We start from the raw sequence: 22,290 nt of genomic DNA, 5'->3' as shown, positions 1-22,290 counted from the left end.
ATACAACTATTTTATATCAGAAAAAAACACAATTTCATGTTAGCCATGTTAGGCACCCAAATAAAATAAGTAAATAATGAATGAATGAACAAACACACCTTATACAGTGGTTTAATTAATTTAGTTTAATTAATATTTAGAAGAGTGTATTTATTTAAATCAATCATGTTGTCTTGTTTTTGGAAATAATAATAGTAAAATAATAATAATAAAAATAATAACAACAACAACATCCCTAAAGCAGTACACAATTACTTTATCTTTAAACTAGTATCAAGATCATACAACTATTTTTTAAAGAATAAATCTTAAATTAAATTTAGGCACACATCTAACAAGACAGTCTTAATTGGTGTTATTTAAGTATCATTGATATACTTTATATACCATTTTAATATCAATTAATATTTTTTGTTTATTATATTTTCAGTTTTATTTTGTGCTTCTGTATATTTTGTATTCATATACCTTTCATTCATTCATTCATTCATATATTCATTCATTCATTCATTCATATTTATTTACTTACACTTGAAAAAAAGGGAAGTTTTGCATTTTGAACTAGCTGAAATAAAGTGTAAGTTTTTATCTGATATTTATATTTTATTATGATTTCATTATTAATGGTAACAGACCTGGTCTCATTCTCTCACCAGTGCTTCTAAAACAAATGTAGGGGTGTTTAGATATGTTGGCGGCTAATGAGAACAATGCTGATGAAGAAAAGCTTTTTTTAGTGAGAGTGCCATTCTCCAGACGGAAATTGCGTATATTATGACGCAATTAAAACAAAACATGTTTGTGTGAGCAACACTTAGTCTTTTCAAAGCCACTTACTTGTGAAGCTTTTACAAGCATGAACCGGACACATATCAAAACCAGCCGTCATTGCCCTGCAAGGCATTTCCTGTCCAACCGTACGCCTTCCCTCTCATCTAAAGATTATTTTTTTCTGGCTTTTGCTAACCTTGCTGAAAAAAAATAAAAAAATCACCCTAAAGTGGTTTACTGACCAGGCTGTTTTTCCATCCTGACCAGCTGAAAAGTGCCCGCAAACCCTCTAAAACCATCAAACAGACCAACCTAACCAGCTCTTTAAAACTGGGATGTCAACTAAGCCTGTGTTTTTTTTTTTTTTTTTCAGTAAGCAATTGTTATCGACCACTCCATGAAGGTGCACCCTTTCATTTTTGTTTTCCTCTAGTACTTCACATAACCATTTCTCAATAGCCCCTTTCCTTTTCTCCAAACTCACGACATGCAAACTTTCACAGTTCAAGTTCTTGCACTCTCTCCTTATCTCACCATCGGACTAAGATGTGGGTGGCAAATTTGACATGGTTTCCTCTGCCCTTGACCCTTAGGGTGGCTGAACCAGCTGCCACATCTGGGGCTCATCGATGGTGGCTGGGAATGTCAGCATGGGGCAGAGGCCAGTCCAGAACACACACACACACACACGTTCCCTAACAGACCATGTACGTCACAGCACACGACCCCCCACCTCTGCAGAGTGCATGCATGTGTCAGATTGCAGTTGAAGGAAATAGTATCAGGGGGCTGGGGATCGGGTCACAGACATAGGGCTTCAAAACTTAACACAGCATCATGGTTCAGATGCATAAATCACGTCAAAACGTCAACATCAAAACAGAGAATTTGAGTGACATTTACTGTTTGAGAAGCAACAATAATTTGTTTTGCTCCTGTTGTTTTAAGATTATTTCTCTATAAAACACTAAGGGCTTAATTTGGTTTGCACTATGAACTACAGTTGAGTACACTCAAAGACTATATATTCACAAAGTTATTTCTAACAATGGTAGAAACAATATTTACAATATTAAGAGCCATATTTACTAAACAGGGCAAATTAACGAGAGCAGAATCCCATAAAAGCGCCGATAGGAGTGCAAAGTTCTTTGCTTGTTCTACTGACAGTGTGCACATTAAATAAGACAGACAAAGCCAGATCATTTCCATGATGACCAACACAATCTACCAAGAGCAACACAAATTAATGTCGGCGCCCGGGGAGCAGATGGGGGTTCGGTGCCTTGCTCAAGGGCACCTAAGTCGTCATATTGCCTGCCCGAGATTCGAACCCACAACCCTAGGGTTAGGAGTCAAAATCTCTAACCACTAGGCGCCGACTTCCCCTTCAAAGAAGGATGCAGTTACCAGTAAACTGAATACTGCAAACCTTATGAGATCATGTTGGGTTTCACTTAAATATTATTTTCCCATAAGTTTTGCACCTGAAAGGGACAATCCTAGAAATAGATACGCAATAAGGTCAGCCACAAAAATGTGTCCATGACTTTTCAACACTAATATTTCACTGTGTGTCTTTAGTAAATCATGATAGTAGTTTTTTAATGCCAAAAGAGGGTTTTGGTTGGCCCTACAAATAGCTAAAAATCACTGCTAATTCAAAATTACAACAATTTACAAATCCCATCAGCTACATGCTTTAGAAACACTTTTTCAAACCACACAGTGTATCACAGTGTAATGTCCCAGGTCTGGGCCTATCTCGCCTTTCACTGGTAACCAGGTCTGCAGAACAAAACCAACCCTATTTTTTATCAAAACTAGTCAAAAACTAGCCCAATTATGTTTCAGGGAGATAGCTTTAACCTAGAGCAACATAGTTTATATAGAATAGAATAGAATAGAATAGAATAGAAAAGAAACAGAAAGGTAAGTGCTAGTATTACTTTGTCAGGTGCTGGCGTCAGGTGTCAGGTGTCAGGTGTCTTTAGACAGTTTTTATTTTTTTATGGCCAAAGACTCTGTTTGAATTGAGATAGGAGGTTGATTCCACCAGCTGGGCACAGTCCAGGAAAAGGTCCAAGATAGCTATTTTGTGCCTTTTTGATATGGCACCGCAAGGTTCATTTGCCGAACGCAAGCTTCTGGAGGGCGCATACATTTGAACTAATGAGTTTAGGTATTTTGGTGCAGCGCCAGTTGTTGTCTTGTAGGCAAACATCAGTACCTTGAATTTAATGCGAGCAGCTAGTGTAAACTGATGAAGAGAGGTGCAACGTGAGCTTTTTTCGGCTCGTTAAAGACCACTCTCGCTGCTTATTTCTGGATCCGTTGCAGAGGCTTAGTAAATGCGGGAAGGCCCGCCAAGAGAGCATTACAATAGTCCAGCCTGGGGAGAACAAGAGCTTGGACAAGAAGTTGTGCAGCTTGCTCTGACAGAAAGGGTCAAGTCTTCCTAATGCTGTATAAGAAAAATCTGCAGGACCTGGACGTTGTAGCACTATGGTCTGTAAAGCTTAACTAATCATCGGCCACTACTCCAAGGATCCTGGCTGTCCCGGAAGGAGTTATGGTTGACAAACCTAGCTGTAAAGAGGCTGTGTTGAAGTGCTGGGTTGGCTGAGACCATGAGCAGTTCTGTCTTAGTAAGGTTGAGTTGAAGGTGATGGTCCTTCATCCAGCTAGAAATGATGGACCATCACCTTCAACTCAACCTTGCTCCTGAAAATTAATGAGCCAAAATGATAATGTTTATAAAATGCCACTTCCTCTACTCAGATTATTCAGATTATTGCAATTTACTGATCAATGGCCACAAATCATTTATTAACATTATTATTAAGTTGCTGCATACCTTGTAAAATAGGCGTTTAGTAAGAAATATAGCTTATTCTGATTATTACTACGGGTCTAGATGATGTATCCATAACATTTACAACATGTTTTCCTTCTGCCCAAACTGAACTCATGTGCTCAGGCCATTAAACTTGTGGAAAGTGGAGTCATGGGAGGCACAGCCTTCAGTCTCAATCTCGATAGGGGAAACCTTGTTGTGAAAGTCTTGAAAAACTCTCTCTCTTTTTTCCCTTTTTTTGCTGCAGAAACAGCTATCTTGCCCCAGTCTTGCACAGTTTGCACTTCATTGCCACTTTTCCTTAAACCAGTCAAGATTAAAGGAAAGAATTTGGAAAACTAAAAAAGCTCATTTGGAGATGTGGTTTCATAGCTGTAAACTTTGCAGGGCAAAGCCAACATACATTGATAATTATGTCTTATAAAAACGAAAGAGACCCATATTTGCTACCGCCACAACTGCAGGTCGGCACCCGGAGGAGTTCCCCCCTTAGATTTATTACCTTGGCATGATATTGGGTTTTGAGAATGCAAACAAGAACCTACTGAATTTGGGTTGTCCCTCAGATTGAGACTCAAATTCTAATGGGTTATACTTCTAACTTCTAGACTTCAGGTCTTCAGTTCAACAAATAAACAGTAAACATAGTAATATACAAACAGCAAGATCAATGGCGTCATAGCTTTTTAGTCTTCTTAGGTTGTTTTAGGTCATTTGTTCAATAAAAAGTTTAGTTCTCTACAAAAACAACTCTTTTTGTGATCCAAAACAAATCATTTCAAATTAGACTATAAAACTGCTGAAACTTTCTACTTATTCTCATTAAAAATTTTCACAGAAAAGTGCTGAAGAAAAACAACATTCTGTACCCATCTAGATAGGTGTCTAGTCTTTCTGAATTTTTCTTCTCCTTGAATACAGTAAGCATGGTAACATTTCCTTAACAGTTCTTGACTAGCCAAATGTCATAAAGCAAATGCAACTTCTAGATCATGTGCGCCATGTAACTGATGGTCCAAAAACACATGGATGAAGTCCATTAATGTTGGAACTTTTTTTTTTTTTTTTTGAGAATAATTACTTTTTTACACCTGTGTACACATGATTTAAAAATCACAGTTAAGTATCCAGTGTTTGCCGATGAAAGGAAACTATATTGTGCTGCATATCACAACAACTGCCAAAATGAAGAAGAAAAAAATAAAGTATGACAAGCTATGTGCCAAAATTTGATTGCTATGGGATTTGTTGAAATCTCTAACCCTCCATATGATCAAAAGTAAAAGTCATTAGTGAGGTTAAACTGATCAGCTAATAAGTTTAGTCTTTCTACATCACTGACCTTGTGAGCTTAAAACTTACTAAATCCTCTGCCAGAAAGAAATCTCTTGTAACGAAAACCGAAGGATCTCTCTTTCTTTTCCCTAATGTGCCCACTGACCTCCTTCCTCATACCAACAGCTTGTAGTGATTAGTAAAGCATCCTGCGGTGACCTGAGATGCAGTTTGACTCGCACCTTCAAAGTCCCTGACAGGAATAATACACAGCCAGTCATCCAGAACGCCTTAATACGCAAACCTTTCAAGAGAACACGACGAGAGCTGGGATAAAGTGAGCACGACAGGGTGCGATAAGAAAGGGAAACAAACACGCAAGCAGCAGGGAAGTGCCTTGGTTTCCTTTGCCTTGGGGTCATCGTGGCCAACGAGAGGATCACCCAAAGAGAGACAGACCTCACTGCAGGCATTGCTGGCAACACTTTTGCTGGCAACAAGAACATGACCAAGTGTCTGACTGAGTCAACAATAACACATATCCTTTTGTATGTTTATAAGTAGAGTTATGAAAGGTTTTCACTCAATTTACTGGTTTGAATCAATCTAATGAATCATTCACTGAATGAAGTTACTGAATTGATCAGGAGTGTGTTTACCGAAATCATCATTAGCCAACTATGGTATGTGTGTATATGTGTGTGTATACATTTAACTATACATGGTACACACACATGCATTATGGAAACACAAACTTTTATTACGGATTTTGAATTGGTTCATTTATTTCTACAGTCCTATACTGCTGAACCAGTGTGGTTGAAATGGTAGAGGTTTGACCATGTTAGTACAGTTTTGTAGTGATGATTCATTTCCATGAACTGTTTTTTTCGGACAGTTTGATTCAATGCTTAGAAAACAATTAATCGGTTCCTTACATCAAACAATATTATTTATTTATCTTTTAACAACTCAATATATCGTTATGTTATATTGCTAATTATTGCTTTCCTGTAAGAATGATATCTGTGGTCACGTGTCATTTGCTGATCCTTCATGTTAGATGCTATTAAATATTGAGTAGCCTACATAGCAATGGTTCAGTTTGAGTCAGATATGACTGAAATGCTGACTTTAAACTTTGCATTTCAACTCTCCGACTGCCTACACCGAAAATCATGAAGTTAAACTAATAACTTTAGCCTAAATATCCATAATATTTATTTTTAAATAAAATGGAGAAAAAAAAGTGGAGAAATGTGAATTTATGTTTCAGTTTGAAACAAAGTTAAAGTCAGTGAAGCAAAGACAACATTTGGATCCACTTTGAAGAAACAGGACCAAGCAAAATGCAAACTCTTGTTTGTATCAAACAGAGTGAAGTGGTGGAAAGGCTTGTAAAAAATAATTGCACTTGATTTGCAACCCTTTTCAATCGTTAAGGACTTACTGATGATACAATTATTGCATGTGTATCTTATATTCCAAGCAACTTCAAACCTGTAGTTTCGATGGTTGGATGGAAGCTTGCCTTACTTTGCCCACACTATAAACCTGATTGTGAGGGAGGGTATAAAATACAGTCAGGAGGTTTTGGCAAAGGTAAAAATAATTGTTCAAGGAGTAATATGATGTTGCTAAAAATAACATTGTTTTGTGTATTTGGTATAGTGAAATGTGTTTATGTGGTTTAAAGTTCAAAAAACACATTATTTTCCACATATTCCATGTATATTATTGTTTCTCCTCTATGCTCGCCGTTCCGAAATGTGTTGTATTTAAAAAAAAAGGCTCATCAGTTTGAAAAGTGAGCTGTGCTCTGATTGGCCAGCTATCCAGTGCATTGTGATTGGCCGAATGCCTCAAGCATGTGATGGAAATGTTACGCCCCATGCCATACTGTGATAGTGTGTCCCGGTCAGAACACCGGCATGACAAGACAAAACAATAAAACCGATTACAAATGTTACATCCATTGGGGACATAATTACTGATTATAATTACACTTTGCGTTGCATCACGCCACATAAAAATAAAACCATGTCTGCATTTGTGATTGGATAAACAACAAGCCTACTCTAAAGTGCTTAAATCTTGCTCTTTAATCATCAGTGACAAATTCTTTAAATATGTAAATGTACTTACAGGCTGTGAGTCAGAACAGCCGGCATTGCAGTCTACTCCCAGGATCAGGAAACAATCCTCCATAAAATGCATTGGACATATCTTAATACTTGGGTTGAACTGTTCTGGAACAGTGTTGTAAATACAATTTAACCACTGATTTCTAGTTGTGTCCTCTTTCGGAAGGTCAAACAAAGTATTTTCATTTTCACAACGAAACCGTGTCTGTCTCCACAACATGGCAGCAGAAACAATACTACAGGGAGAATCAAAGTTACACTTTATTTTTTTGCGTCAACATTTGGGGCGGTGTTATGCAAATTTTCCCACACAGTGACATAGACATGTGGGGGAATGCTAAAAGGAAGCGTTTCAGGAGGGCGTGGATGAGTCGTAACTTTTATAAAGAATATCTCTTTGGGTTTGAGACTTAAGTCTTTGCAACTTTAGGAATCTTATCTATTCAAGAACAGCTTGTGACAACCAAAAGAGAAAGGAAAACTTGAAATCGCATTATATGGTTACTTTAAGCACTTTCACAAAAGCGCTGCTGCATCAGAGCAACTCAGGGACAGGTGGGGATTGAAGAGTTAAAGCTCAAGAAGGATGCAGTAACAAGATGGAACTCTACCTTTTACATGCTGCAAAGATTTTGGCAGCAAAAAGATGCCATTATTACTACACTTGCCCTTGTCAGCCCCTGATGGCCCATCACCTTAAACTCAACCTTGCCAAGACAGAACTGCTTGTGATTCCAGCAACCCCATCGTTTCATCACAATTTCACCATCAAGTTAGGCACATCAATCGTAACTCCTTCAAAAACAGCCAGAAACCTTGGAGTTATGATTTATGATAAGCTGACTTTCTCAGACCACATTCCTAAAACTGTCTGAATCCTGCAGATTTGCTTTATTCAACATCAAGAAGATCCAGGCCTTTTCTTTTGGAACATGCTGCACAACTCTTTGTTCAAGCTCTTGTTCTGTCCAGGCTGGACTATGGCAATGCTCCCTTGGCAGGTCTTCCAGCCAGTTCTATCAAACCATTACAATTAATCCAGAACGCAGCAGCAAGATTATTTTTTAATGAGCCGAAAAGAATACACGTCACACCTCTTTATCAATTTGCACTGGCTACCAATAGCTGCTCGCATAAAATTGAAGGCATTGATGTTTGCCTACAAAACTACCACTGGCTCTGCACCCATTTACCTAAATTTATTACTTCAGACTTATGTGTCCTCTAGAAGCTTGTGTTCTGAAAGTGAACGTCGCTTGATTGTGCCATCCCAAAGAAGCACAAAGTCACTTTTACAGACTTTTAAATTAAATGTTCCCTCCTGGTGGAATGACCTCCCCAACTCAATCCGAGCAGCTGAGTCCTTAGCCATCTTCAAGAATCGGCTTAAAACACATCTATTCCATCTTTATTTGACCCTCTAACTTTAGCACTCACTATTCTAATTCTATTCTTTAAAAAAAAAAGCTAACTGAGACTTGTTATAGCACCTATATATCTTTGCTCTTTTTGCTGTTTTTGATTGCTTCCACTGTCCTCAATTTGTAAGTCACTTTGGATAAAAGTATCTGCTAAATGAATAAATGTAAAAATATGAATGTAATTCCTAACTATTTTTTGGTAGTCACCATCCTCTCCAGTGTCAAAAAAATGATTCACTTTTGACATGACATAACATAGCCTTGTTTACTGAAATCATGGGACTTTAAAGTTTGATGCACTCTCCAAATCACTTAAAACTAAATTAGTGACTAACAAAGGTTACAAAGCTTCGTGAAGCAGTTTTTCAAAAGCACCTATAACAGCCTATGTGCTATTGCACTATAGCTTTTGAACACTGACCAATATTGGTCTTCCTGTTTTCAGTTGCTCTTAAACATTTCAGATGATTTTTTCTTAACTTCAAGAAATCCTCATCTGTTCTTGAGATCAGAAAATCAGGTTGTGAGGTCACAAAAGTTGTTTGTTGGGGATGACTAGTAGCACATTTCATGGGGACAACAAACAGTCACATACTATCTCAAATGATTATCTCATCAAAATAATGGCGCAGTGAAGTTAAGTGCAATTTGAAATCAGAGGCTCATAACAAGGCAGACCGCCACTTATCTGTGCACTAATGCGTGAACTCCATTGATCTGCACTTGTGTTTGTGGGCATGACTAGGAAATGTATGAATGAGTTTGGGAATTTGAACAGATGAAGGTAAAGTGGTGCACAATGGGAGAAAGTCAGATGACCTACAGTAGAACTCATCCAACTCCAGCAATCCATCAATCTCAAAATGATTAGTTCTTTCAGAGTCATTTTCTACAGCTCTTCCCTAAGCTCTGGATATTTCCAGAGACAGGATGTTTTGCAAACCCTGCTGATGCATTTGCTTCAAGGACTGCCAGGACGGTGAACATAGCTCGGGATGTCGGGTGATTCTTGTATCAGTTGCTGCTCGGGGAGCCAACTTTCCAAACATTAGACATAGACTCAATCTTCTCTTGAGTCCTGAATATTGTTTTCCGCCGTTATAAGTGGCCGTTTTGGCTTTCATGTCTCCCAAGTTTAAACTTGCCACTGGATAAACGAAAATGAAGCACAAGATATCAGTTTTTTTAAATAAATGTCTAACAAGACATTGTGAAATGTCCACTACGTACATTAAATCAGGAGTGACTATCTTTAGCTGCACAAATCAAACTGATACAGATACGAAGCAATACACGCAACTAAAAAAGCTCTAGCTCATCAAAATATGGCTTTATTTCATCCAATCCCTCTATCATTGATCTGCCAACTGTGTGACATATCAGGAGGAAGGAGGCACCAGCAGATGTGGCTTATGGTTGCAGAACAATTTAACATTCTATCAACATTGGCGCATGGTCAACTCCCGCTAAGATCCATGTCTGCTCAATGACGTAGGCTGCACGTTGTGAAATTCCCAAAAAGCATCCTCTTGTAGACTGGATTCAGTGAATCATGACTGCACATAAACTCACACTTTGAGCATACTGTATGCCAAATATATAAAGACAATGACTGTGAGGAGAAAGATGAGGAGAAAGCCAAGAGACAGCTCAGAGCTGTCTGGGAAAGAAAAGTAACACTAAGTCTGCTAAATAACCTCATGCATGGTGATCCGGCACAAGTTTGACAAGGCAAAAGAGAAATTACCCTGGATGACGAATTAATTTGAAAGTAAAGATAGCATTAACTGGAAAGCCTACCACTTTTTCTCACATAAAACAAACATGTTTTTAATTGCTTTTCACTGTTAACATTTCACTTTTAGTCTTGAAAATCAATCAATCTGTCAATCAATCAATTTGAATCAAAGCATTTTAAATCCATAGATCATTGATGTTTACCATGGGTTTACTGTATTTACAGTATTAATATTATACTAAATGCATTTTAATTTTATATTAATGTATATTAATAAAAAAAAAATATATATACACACACACACACACACTATTTAATAGTAGTTTATGATACACTGTTCTCAAATATAGAACAAAGTGAAAATTATGCATCATAGCCAATTCCAAGATATCTGGTATCTGACATTTGTGGATGTGAAACCAGAAACCAGGCAATTGTTAAAAAGTGTTTTCAGTTTTTATGGTTGCTTCCACCATTTTTAATATTAAATGAATGTGTACTGTCACTGTATAAGAACAGGAATTCCAGTGTGTGGAATCTTGATATATTGTGATACTTTATCACTATATGCAAAATATTGGACACAAGCTTCGTCTTGTTGTCAAGTGTCTTTTGTTAGTCAGAGAAAGAAGCGATCATACCATCTCTATAAGCTTAATCTTCCTGTTAGTTTAAAACTCTGCTTAAAGCAGTCAGCTTGATTGTGTCTTCTGTGAATTAAATATTTACTCTAAGTGTTTTAACATGATTTCCTGTAACTAATTCCTAATTTCGGCTGCTGTCTGTCATCTGCTAGAAACTAAAAATGAGGAGGGATGACATGTAAACTGACTGATCAAGTTTTTTTTTTTTTTTTTTTTTTTTTTACAAATGGTTTAGAGGAACAGGTTTATCTGAAATAGATGACACAATAACAATAGACAAGTGTAGAATAAACTAATTTAACTCTAATACAGTTCATGACTGAATAAATTGTGGTAGACATGGGCAAATCCAGAATTTAGTTTCTCAGAAGCGGTCATCGTAACAACCTGATATTTTGTAAACACAACAATCAGATTAGAGCTTGCCAGTATGTGTTTGCCATTCTTGTGTGCAATAAGATTCAGATGGTCAGTGTTAACATCTAGCATCTCATGCTTGTCAGTCACTTTTCATCTCTACATTTAATGAAGTTAGGCACCCATTTTAGACACATTAAATGTTTAAATTAAGAGAATTTTTGTAGACATGTATGGTACCTTCTTAGTCTTGACAGTGGAATGGCAGCAGTCGCCTCCATCGTAGTTGCAGTAGGCTCTGTTGTTGATGGCGTCACAGTAATTGTCACCCATGAAAGGCTAAGACAAAAACAAAGAGAGAAACTCAGAGCACCATTAACATGAAAAATGTAGCTATATGTATCTACTGTATATGGTGAACACAGCTGTGTTGCCAACCCAAATATATCCAGTGCTTCATTGATTAGTCATTGCTTATGTGTCATGGGTTTGAGTTATTCAAGGCCTGTTGGGTCAACCTGTTGGGATTTCTCACACTTTTTTTTATTTCATAATTTTTATTTACTAAAGCATTATTATTATAATTATTACTATTATTATTATTATTTTACGTGGCAGAAATTTGCAAACTGAACGTTTATATTGGCAGATCCCTTCTTATCAAACAAGAAAGAGCATTCATTGGGTAGGTGAGAATTTCTTAAACATTTGTAGATACGCCAGTCTGTAGTACAAACAGATTGCACCAAGTGACAGGTATCGACAAGCACAGAGGGGGAAACAGAAAAACAGGAGGGGCACTGAACGTCACAGTCACTTGTACCAGTACTGACTTTAGTGTAGAGTTCCTCTACATCTTCATCTTCATGAATCTTCTTGGGCCTCTGCAAATGGAGGTCAAGGCAAGAGTGTCGCCAATGAGGGAGGGAAGACACAGGATAGAGAGCCATTTGAGAGGAAATGGACAGGTGTCCGGATGTCTTACCTCACATCCTTTAATGCAGCGCAGGACTTCTGGATGGGGGTACCACTTCAGACCCATGGTGCAGACTATGTGCTGAAAAGAGGAATGAAACAAAGAGGTTTTCAGAAAGAGAAGAAGAATGTCCAATTTTGATGCACCATTGCCACCACAAAGTCAACATCAATTCCTGTGCTTAGCTTGCATCTGAAAATTGACAAAACATGGCACACAGTTACTGTAAGTGCTCTGTTCCCTCCACATGCCAACCACAAAAAAAGCCAAAACAGGAATGTTTACCTTCAAAGGTCTTGACCAATTCCAAAAAACAGGAACCCATCCAAATTCAAGATCTTGTGAAATGTTACCAGTTTCAAAACACGTATAATTGTGGGACCACATGAGTTACAACTGTTTCCAGCATGTTCGTCATTCAGTTAAGGAGAGTTATTATAGATGTTGTACAGAGAGAGACGTGTTCACACAGATTTGTTCATTAGGCCATGAAAAAACTCAAGGGTCCGGCTGAAAGTTCCCTGTCCCAGTAATTTATACACACATACACACACACGCACAAAGCACCTGCCTCTTCTAATGCCATACCCACCACTGCAAACTAAGGTATTTCTCATTTCATGCCAGTCAGCAAATCGATGCAGAGAGTGAGAGAGAGAGAGAGAGAGAGAGAGAGAGAGAGAATAATGCCACTGAACGAGAAGGAACAGAAAACACTGATGTATTTCAAACTGCTGAGTTCACTATAACGCTAATAAATGAGTTGCACGTGTAGTGGATATTGTAGATTTTACAAGCCAATGGCTTACTCTTGTAAGTACTGGCATACACAACACTTTACATAATTATTTGGTCAAGAGAAAACCCTATTTATTGTCATTTATTGCACATTTCAGTCTTATTTTGAATAATTCTCCAGTGCACTTGTTTCTTTTCTTTTATGGTGTTTTTTAATTGCAACAACTAACTTTCCCCTTGTGAAAAATAAGTACACTTTAGACTACTAAAAAGAATACTTATTATGGGAATGCAAACTATTCGGCATGCTAAATTTCTGGAGCTGTCGGCGATTCACAATCACGCTGTGCGCAATGATTTCTGACTGGAAAACTACATCGGCGATGACCTACAGCCAATGAGAGACCAATATACAGGGCAGAGGGAAGTTCGGTGAAGAGATATAGAAAAGAATATAAGTATTTAATAGATATATGAACAATAATATAATACAGAAACAAGCACAAACATTTGCTTCCTCAGCCACAACATTGGCAAAAGAACACCCTGTTCCCTGCATCTCCCTCCTGCATAATCTGTTTTTCTTTTTCTCCTTGTAGCTGGAAATTAGCTCACACACAGTTTGCGGGCTAGATATATGTATATATTTTTAAATAATCCAGTCTCACTTGAGAACTCCGGTCTGACGCAATCGGATTTTTGTGTTATTTCCTAATCACTTCTCGCATGTCTTTTATTGTGAAACGTAGTTTGCGGCTGTCTGCGATTCTTCCTATTGTGAAGTCATGCAATGTGAAACCCCCTGTCGCCCCTGTCCATCATGCAGTGGGAACCAAGCAGCAATTTAACGCTACCCCAGATAGTCAAGCAGTGTGAAAACAATGGCAATCCAATGAGTCTGAAAATCGTGCAGTGTGAACTCTGCATTAAGAGTGTTTTAGGCCCACTTAATCATGACTTAAGTATATGCAATTTCGTAATTACATTGTCTGTCTTTGAAATTATTTTAAAGTGTACTGCTGAATGTGCCGACAAATCATTTGTAAGGTAAAATTTTATGTAATTTATTTTTAAACGTATGTATTTTACTACATTTATAATAACACATTTATAATGAAATTTAGTACATTAAAATGTCTCAACTTAAATGTAATATTGATTAACACACTACAGTTTTACTAAATTATAATCAAATATTTGCAATAAGGTACAAATACATGTGCATAAGCATGTTAGTCAACACATAAAAATAAGTGTACTTCTTCAAAGCATGATAAAAGTTTAAACTTTAAACAGTCTATTGTCACTAGTAAGTGGCCTTTTATTTTATTAATATTATAAAATTGACCTTTATTATTTGAAGTACTCTACAAGTTCACATCATTTCATCAATTATTTTTTCATGAAGGCCCATAAACTTTTTTTAACCCCACCGATCAAATCTATCCAATCAATTCTGACCAATATATATTTGCTAAACTCTCATTTTTCTTGGAAATATGTCATAATGCAGAATAAAAAAGCAAAAAAAAATAACTTTTCACCATCTAGTACAGTTAACAGAACTGTCCCAGACTGACTGGTTTTGTTGTATTTTTTTTATCATTTAGTGGAGAAACTTTGGCAAACTACAGATTCAGTCACTCTGACGTGACTTTAGCTTGAGTGGTGAATAACGGTGAAGTTTATGTATCAATCCTTACAGGGATTTGAAGCAACAACATTTTGGTTACAAGCCCCAAAATACAGTGATATTTTGCACGTAGCAGTCTTTCGTGAACATGCTATGCCCTGTTAGCCCGAGTGACCTCACACCGATTAAATTCAGATCTCTTCATTTCCCTCAGACTAGAATGCCATTATCATCTGAATGAGCCAATATCAGATTAGATGTCCACACTGTCTTCTCCCATAGCTCCCGAGATTACATTTAGCTCTCAGGCCTTTTAATAAAGGTTTGGTTTATTAATTAGAGGTTAATATTAGTACTCCCCTCAGCGGACCCGGCATGAACAATCGACGCTGACATCACATAAAGGCCACGGTCTGCCAAGGCAGCCTAGTGCATCAGCAATGTGCGCAGTCATTTTGCTGATGTCAGGGAAGCAAATAAGTGAGAAACTAAGAGGAGCTCCTTAGTAGGTCAGTGGTGAAACCTGAAACAAATCGCTCTCTCCGGCCGATTCGTCACAATAACTGATTCACGAGGCGAACGGCCCGACTCAGCAGGAAATATAACACAAAGAACCGAAAAATGCACTGAGTGAGAGTGGGAAATTAAGAATTGTATGGCCACCAAAGCTTCAGTCAGCTTGAAACAGCGTTGTGCAGCCGCCAGCTTGCTTTTCCACTTCCACACCTTGGCTGGTGTGGATTTATAGGACGTTCTCGCTGCACCGGCCAACAAACACAGCACGACTATTAACATTAGCACTGGTGTCAATCAGGGCAGCACTTGGTCTGGGAGTTACGGGACAGATCATGCCCTTGTGTGGCGGGCAGAAAGGAACAGGTGCTGTGGAATTCAAACAGCATCGATTGACACAGGGTGGCTAGTGCTGAGAGAACAGTTATTGATCCCACCTCGGCCAACCCTCCTGGAACATTTCAGCCACATCGATTTGGCGTTCTCTTCCCCTCACACTCTGTCTCCAGACTCGAATTACCACCCAGGGAAGATCATATCAATTACACAAATCAATCAGAAACGTGTTGTTTCATTTCTCTGCTGAAAACCGCCTGACTTGACACAAATGCCCATATAAACACAACAGGCGTGGGGGGGGGGGGGGGGTGGGGGGGGGCAGTGAGTTTGTTTCCAACTTTCTAGCATCTTTGATCAATCCTGAAATTCCTTTATAGAGGTAGTTCATGCAAAATGAAAAGACTTTCCTTTTAAACCATAATCTTTCAAACATAATTTAAGGCTGACTGTTCCTGCATTAAAAGTTCATGTAACCAACATTTTGAAGACCTAGAAAGGTTACAAAGGCATTGTAAAAGAAGTCCATATGAATCCCACAGTTTAATCCAAGTCTTGTGAAGAGATACTATAACTTTTTATGATGATTTTTTTTTTTTTTTTTAATTTAGGCTTTTATTCACAAATAAACTTGAGTGTGAGCAGAACTGATGGCACAAAAAGTAAATTACTAAGGCAGAACTTTAGAATGTAATGATCATTATTTTAAATAAAAATCTATTTTAGACTGTCAGTTGTTTGTGAACTAAATCTGCCTACCCAGGTTCATAGGAAGTAAGTTTCTGCAACACAGATATTATTAACCTTACTGGACATTTAGTGGCAGTTTTAAAGTGAAATGCCCAGTACGTTTGGCTAAAACTTGCATTCAACACATGACTATGATATATATTGGTGGTGGTTCAGAATTCAAATGTCTCAGAGTGTCGCAAAATGGTAAATTCTGCATCAATTTTAGAGCACATATTGTTTTCCTTTACACATATTGTTTTCCTTCTACTGTCAATGAGTTTTGCTGTGTTTGGAATGACTTGAATGTCTGGTAATGTGTGTCGTTTAGTGTATGATGATGTTCATCATTGAATTCAGTGAGGTCATCATGCAGCTCAGTTCAGTTTAAATAGTATCTGTGCAATCATGCGTCTTAACATACAGTACCTGGTGATATTCACAGTGTTACAGGACTTGGCACAAGCTGATTGGTTCTTGTTGCATACATTTAAATGGCTGGTTAGAATGCTGCTTTAAATTTAAATGGCATGTTAGCATTCACTTGAACATTTTCCAGTGCGCGCTTTCAGAGTCCCACTGAAACCCTTCACCTTCCCCAGTTGCACCTATATAGATCTGCTACGGGTTATTTGATATTCTATTTGTGCAGCAGCAATATGTCTTAAAGGGAAACCCCACACCAAAATGAAAATTGAAACGACATAGGGGTAAGTGATTAATGACAAAATGGTCATTTTGGGTTGGATTATCCCTTTAAAAACTCACTCCCCCTTATTGCCGTATGCATTGGCATTAGCAAGTTCCTATACTTGCTTACAGCAGCAGCAGTAGCAATAATCTAAAACTACAGCAATAACCAACAGCAGAAGCAGCATAGCAGATCTATTCCGCCAATACCAAATACATTAACATTGTCATATCCACTACTATGCTCAAATCTTCCGAGAGCTCTCATAATGGAAACGTGTTCAAATTTTAAAAGTTGTACTGTGTTTTCCAGCCATTAAACACCAGAGCATGTAATGATCGAAGATTGCATGTTTCAGCCTGCAATGGAGCCTAACAGGTGTTCAGCAAAACTGCCATCATAACACTCCCAGTCAAACCCAGCAGTCATGGCTAAAACATTGCAATGCTTCTGGCAGGTAAAATTATATAAAGCTTTTCTGCTAGTGCCTGCAATAGGGTCATTGTTGAAATTATAGTGATTACAGATGGCTTTTTAACTTTTATGACTTGGCCTCAGCCTCGTTGCGGTTCAGATAAGTTGAGAGATTACTGTAATCATACCCTGTTTTACCAATGCCAGGTAATTGGGAAGCCATGCAGGCCTGAGCCTGCGGCTAATGAACAGTAATTGGACGACTGCGATATTCAATGCTACAAAGTTAAAACCGCTTCATGTGTCTGCTGATCAGAGACAGAAGTTAACGTCAGAAGTTGAAAAATGTACATCAAATCATGTAAGACAGGTGTGAATACACCCTAAAAAAATAATAAAAAAGTGCCTGTGAGATTGGATTGGTGATTTGGATTAATATTACTACTAAAAATGAATAGATTGCAAGACTAAAATGGACTCTTTTCCCTTTTTTAAAAAAGAAGATAATTAGAGTGTGCTAGAGTTCGAGGCTCAAATAAATATGGAAGAGATGTGAAAGTGATGTTGTGCCTCTTTGGCACAAAAAAAAAAAGAAAATTAAATAAATAATATATATATGAATAATATATATAATATACACACACATCTGGAAATATACCCTTCCATATATTTTGATATATATAATGGCCAAAAATATATTGGTATAGAATATATTAAAAAGAGGAGAGAAATTTGTGTAAAGATGCACAAAAGCGTCAATGAAGAATCACAGCGTCAGATATATGGATTTTTTTGGATGCAGTTTTGTAATTATTATTATATCTTAGTGTGAACAGTCCTGCACTTGTGGTCACTGTAATAAATCCCCTTATCTTGCTCACTAAAAATACAAAATGGGTAAATTACCACTTTTCTCTTCTATTTTCATATGCATAATTATAACTGCATTAAAAGGCACTGAGCGTGGTGAATTTGGATATAATAATTGGCATTTTAGAGGCAAATTATTCTTAGACAAATTCTTCTGACCCTAAAGTCCTGAGCATACACTCTGATGAATGACTCTGATGAATCATCAGGCACAATCCAATATCTGCTGTCCGAGGAGTGTCACCTCAAACTTTGAGTCACACTCAGGATGTGGTATCCCAGTGCAACATTCTCTGCCAGCAAGTTAAAACACTGAGACAGGAAAACACAAACCTTGACTTTGGGAGGGTTCATCCAGTGATGTCTCATAATGCTGCTGGCCGTCATGTTGTTCGGCAGAATGACCACATCGTTGTTACTGTCCCTGCATGACAACTCACACTCCTCTCCTGAGAAACACAGATAGAGAAAATAAAGTTAATCTCTAAGGCCATTACAGAAAATTACACTTCGGTAAAGTTTAATGGACACTTCCTCCAGTTTAAACATGATGAGGTCTTAAGATCATATTGCATCTTCTGATGAAGTTTTGTAAAGTATTAAAGGGTCATGAAACCCAAAAACACATTTTCTGAGATGTTAACAGATATATACGTGTTGCACATTGCTTAAAACAGTAATAGCGGTGACAAAATATGTTACAAAGTGGAAAGTGGTCATTTTTGTGCTTTTTGGGACCATTTCATTCATCCGGTTTAAAAAGTTACGTTCAAGGCATGTTGTGTAAACCTGAGTCATTTGAGTGCTCATTGGCTGCGTGGCTGCACATTACGCATTTACGCCATTGGGTTGAGCTCCCATTATTCATGAGCAATGTAACATTATACATGACAAAGGACTCATCTTATCCAATAACTGTGCCATGATTTGCATGAGCTATCCCAGTATTTATGCATTGGAAAGTAGCAATGTTGTCACTAATTGTTGTGTTTAAGAAACATGGATCATGTTTGTGTCTTTGTTCAGTGCAACAACACAAAAGTTTCCCCGTAACATGTTCTCTGTGAAGCTAGTTTTCAGGTTGACCGAGTCCTACTTCATATCAAGAAAAGAGATACTCTGAACTGGAGAGAGTTTTGTCTTTTCTCAAGATAGTCGACTGTTCTCTCATGAGGACTTCACATCCTTCATAAAGATGTAGGGTGACAGGGACAACCCGTAAGACAGGAGCATTGCTAGTCAGCACGGAGGTGAACTTAATGCCCCTGAACTTGGGGGGATGCCAGGAGGACTGAATCACATTGCCAAGTCTGACTCCAAATGAGCTAGCAAGAGAGACTGAGAAGCGCTAGCCAGGCTCCCAGAAACCATACAATTGGGACCAGAGGAACCACAGACATACCCACGGTGGGGCAGCGTGGTGGATGACAGGGACCCGACTCTAATGGCATAGCATCGCGAAGTGGGGAAGGGGGTGGGGTAGAAACTCCTAACTGGCTCCACGGTTTGACAGGGGGCACGGAAGAAAGAATGGTTTCCTTGAACCAGGCCCTGCTGCCTGCTGGCAATAGAAGAGGGGGACTGGCTGGCCAGGCACCGCATGACACAATGTCTCTGAGCCCTCTTGGAATCCAGAGATAATGGAGAGTGCTCTTTTTTTGAAGGTTTCAGTACCACTGGCTGAAAGGAAACAAAAGGTTCTCCAACTGGCCCTTCTCTGGTGGAGGGAGTGTTGTGGTCACCATCTCCTGAAGAGCTGGCACACAGAGGTATACTTGGCAGGTTTTCCCCTGCTGTAATCCTCAGTAGCCCTCTTCTGCGGAACAGAGTAGGAACTAGATCGGGGCAAAGGTAAAGGGACTCCACCCACCAAGGTATCTGCACTGCCGCGATGGTCATGCCACCACAATGACAGCATGACTCATCCACGAAAGCTGCTTCAGTGTACTCAATACCCAAACACATGATGCAACAATCATGACTGTCATCCGGTGCCAGGTAATGACCAAACCCAGAAATGCAAAGGTGAAATAACATCTTTAGAAAGGCACACCGTCATCTTTACAAAAACCTGTGAATGCTCTTTAAGAGAAATTTGCTCTTTAGTGCTAAAGCGTACAGGGGAACCACCGCTGCCACGTCGTCACACCAACAACCTGAGAAGCTCCTCCCTGAGCACTTGTAGATCGTCAGTCTCTCACGAAGATGACAGGTAAAGCAGAACGGTCAACAACCACTCAGCTCCGAAGAGAAAAGCTGAATATTCATGGCACTTGCTGCCTGCTTATGCTCGTGCTGTGACGAGCAGCAGCTTGACACAATTTCCGCATGCTAATGTGCATTTGCTCGTTTAGTTTACAACTAAAGTAAATTGGTCTCTCGTCGCAAGATCCCAATTTTGTCGCTCACCGACGTGACTCAGATTGACTGAATTAAAGGGAACAGTAGTTCTCAGCTCAAGAAAAGGGTTACAACCACTAGTATAAACAGTTCCATTATGACTTTATGAAACATTACAGATCAATATGAACTGTTCTGATGATATACTGTTATGTAAGAAGAGTTTGTACCTATTCCATGGCCCTTCTTGCAGTTGACACGGATGCTGGGATGCAGGTTCTGAGGTAGAGAGCATTGACCCTTCAGCTGAGGGCATAAGTGGAAGTTTCCGGTCCAGTTCCCGTCCTTTCTGCAGCGGATGACATTGGTGCCGAGCCCCTGTAGAGACGACACAGCATTCACTACAACACTCTAAACTCACAGCCAGTGGAAAGAACAGATAAAACGTGCATGCTTACTGCAGCATCTATAAATACTAAATTAAAGACTTATTTGTTTAATCATGATTTACACTAGCTCAGGTCTTTATACAATACAGATTGTTTCAAAGCAGCTTCACTGTAATAAACAAGAAAAAAAGCTGTAAAGCAGCTGTAAAAAAATAAAGTTAAAAAGACTGGGGTCGGTAAGATTTTTAAAATGTTTTTTTTTTTTTTTTTTTTTTTTTTTTTTTTGTGTATTCTGCTCACAAAGGCTGTGTTTGTTTAATAAAAAAAATGGTAAAACTGTGAAATATTATAACAATTTAAAATAACTGATTTCAATTACTTTATTTTTGTGATGCAAAGCTGAATTTTCAGCATCATTACTCCAGTCTTCAGTGTCACATGATCCTTCAGAAATAATTATAATATTCTGATTTGCTGCTCAAATATCAGCATTAGCATAGAAAAATAGAATAGACTTAAATATTATAATATTATAAATGATATTACTGTCACTGTACTGTTTTGATCTATTCAATGTAACCTTAATCATAACGTTTATTAATCTTCTATTGAGAGTTAGTTGACATGTAGTTACTAATAGTTAGTAGAACGTCTAAAGGGGACTATCGAAAGTAACCTGTTTGCATGGTGGTTGTCTCAATGTGTTGTTGGCCCTATTGCAGTGGATCCAGCAGGTGCTGTCAAATTTGAAGCTGTCTGTGCACTGGTACATGCCATAGAAGACGGGTGGAGGAGGTGGACAAGTGACCGGCTCACAAGAGCCCTCTAACCAGCGACCGTCTTCTGTACACTGACGCTTGAAGGCTCTCCTGCAGGAACAGAGAAGTCACTTATGCTGTAATAGCGATCATGTCAAATCTCATTTTGGCGGTAAAAGACAACTCATTTTCATAAGGGGCTGTGTGGTTGTTGTTGTGCTTTGTGGATTATATGTATATTTTCACACCTCTTTGGCTTATTGGCCACATGGTATCCCGGTTTGCATTTGTATTTGCAGAGAGTGCCCACTTTAAGACCCGTCTCATTGCAGCGTTTAGTCTGAAGCATGGCGTTGGGCACGGGAGGAGGCACGGGACAGCGGAGCTCACACAAAGCCTCCGGGAATGACCACAGACCATCCTCCATACAGGTCAGAGTGTTATTTGTGCCTTCAAATGAGTGACAGACAAAACAAATCCAATAAACAATGTACAATGTAACAAAAAAATACTTAAATTAAATGCTGTTGTACTCTATATTTATCAAAGAATCCTGAAAATAAAATGCATCATGGTTTCCACAAAAATTTGAAAATATTTTTCAAAATAGTACAGCATTTTACTGTAATATAATAAGTACAGTCTTCATAAGATTGAGACGACTTATTATTATTTTTTTAACTTTTAAACAATAGT

At 38.3% G+C, this 22,290-nt stretch overlaps 1 protein-coding gene across 1 annotated transcript in view; it reads right to left on the bottom strand.

Moving 5' to 3' along the window:
- The window catches only part of pappaa (pregnancy-associated plasma protein A, pappalysin 1a), a 102,217-nt gene that overhangs the window by 4,768 nt on the left and 75,159 nt on the right, over window positions 1-22,290 (bottom strand). Inside the window, exons 17-22 of the mRNA XM_026259935.1 lie at window positions 21,843-22,044; window positions 21,513-21,705; window positions 20,678-20,825; window positions 18,441-18,556; window positions 12,193-12,264; window positions 11,448-11,546 (exon numbers count right to left, since the gene is read on the bottom strand). Coding sequence (XP_026115720.1) covers window positions 11,448-11,546; window positions 12,193-12,264; window positions 18,441-18,556; window positions 20,678-20,825; window positions 21,513-21,705; window positions 21,843-22,044 — 830 coding nt within the window. The remainder of the gene's footprint in view (window positions 1-11,447; window positions 11,547-12,192; window positions 12,265-18,440; window positions 18,557-20,677; window positions 20,826-21,512; window positions 21,706-21,842; window positions 22,045-22,290) is intronic.

The sequence above is a fragment of the Carassius auratus genome, unplaced genomic scaffold, assembly GCF_003368295.1.
Source record: "Carassius auratus strain Wakin unplaced genomic scaffold, ASM336829v1 scaf_tig00215316, whole genome shotgun sequence".
Classification (NCBI taxonomy): Eukaryota; Metazoa; Chordata; class Actinopteri; order Cypriniformes; family Cyprinidae; genus Carassius; species Carassius auratus.
The sequence above is the reverse complement of the archived record's forward strand: the minus strand, read 5'-3'. Positions and strand labels throughout refer to the sequence as shown.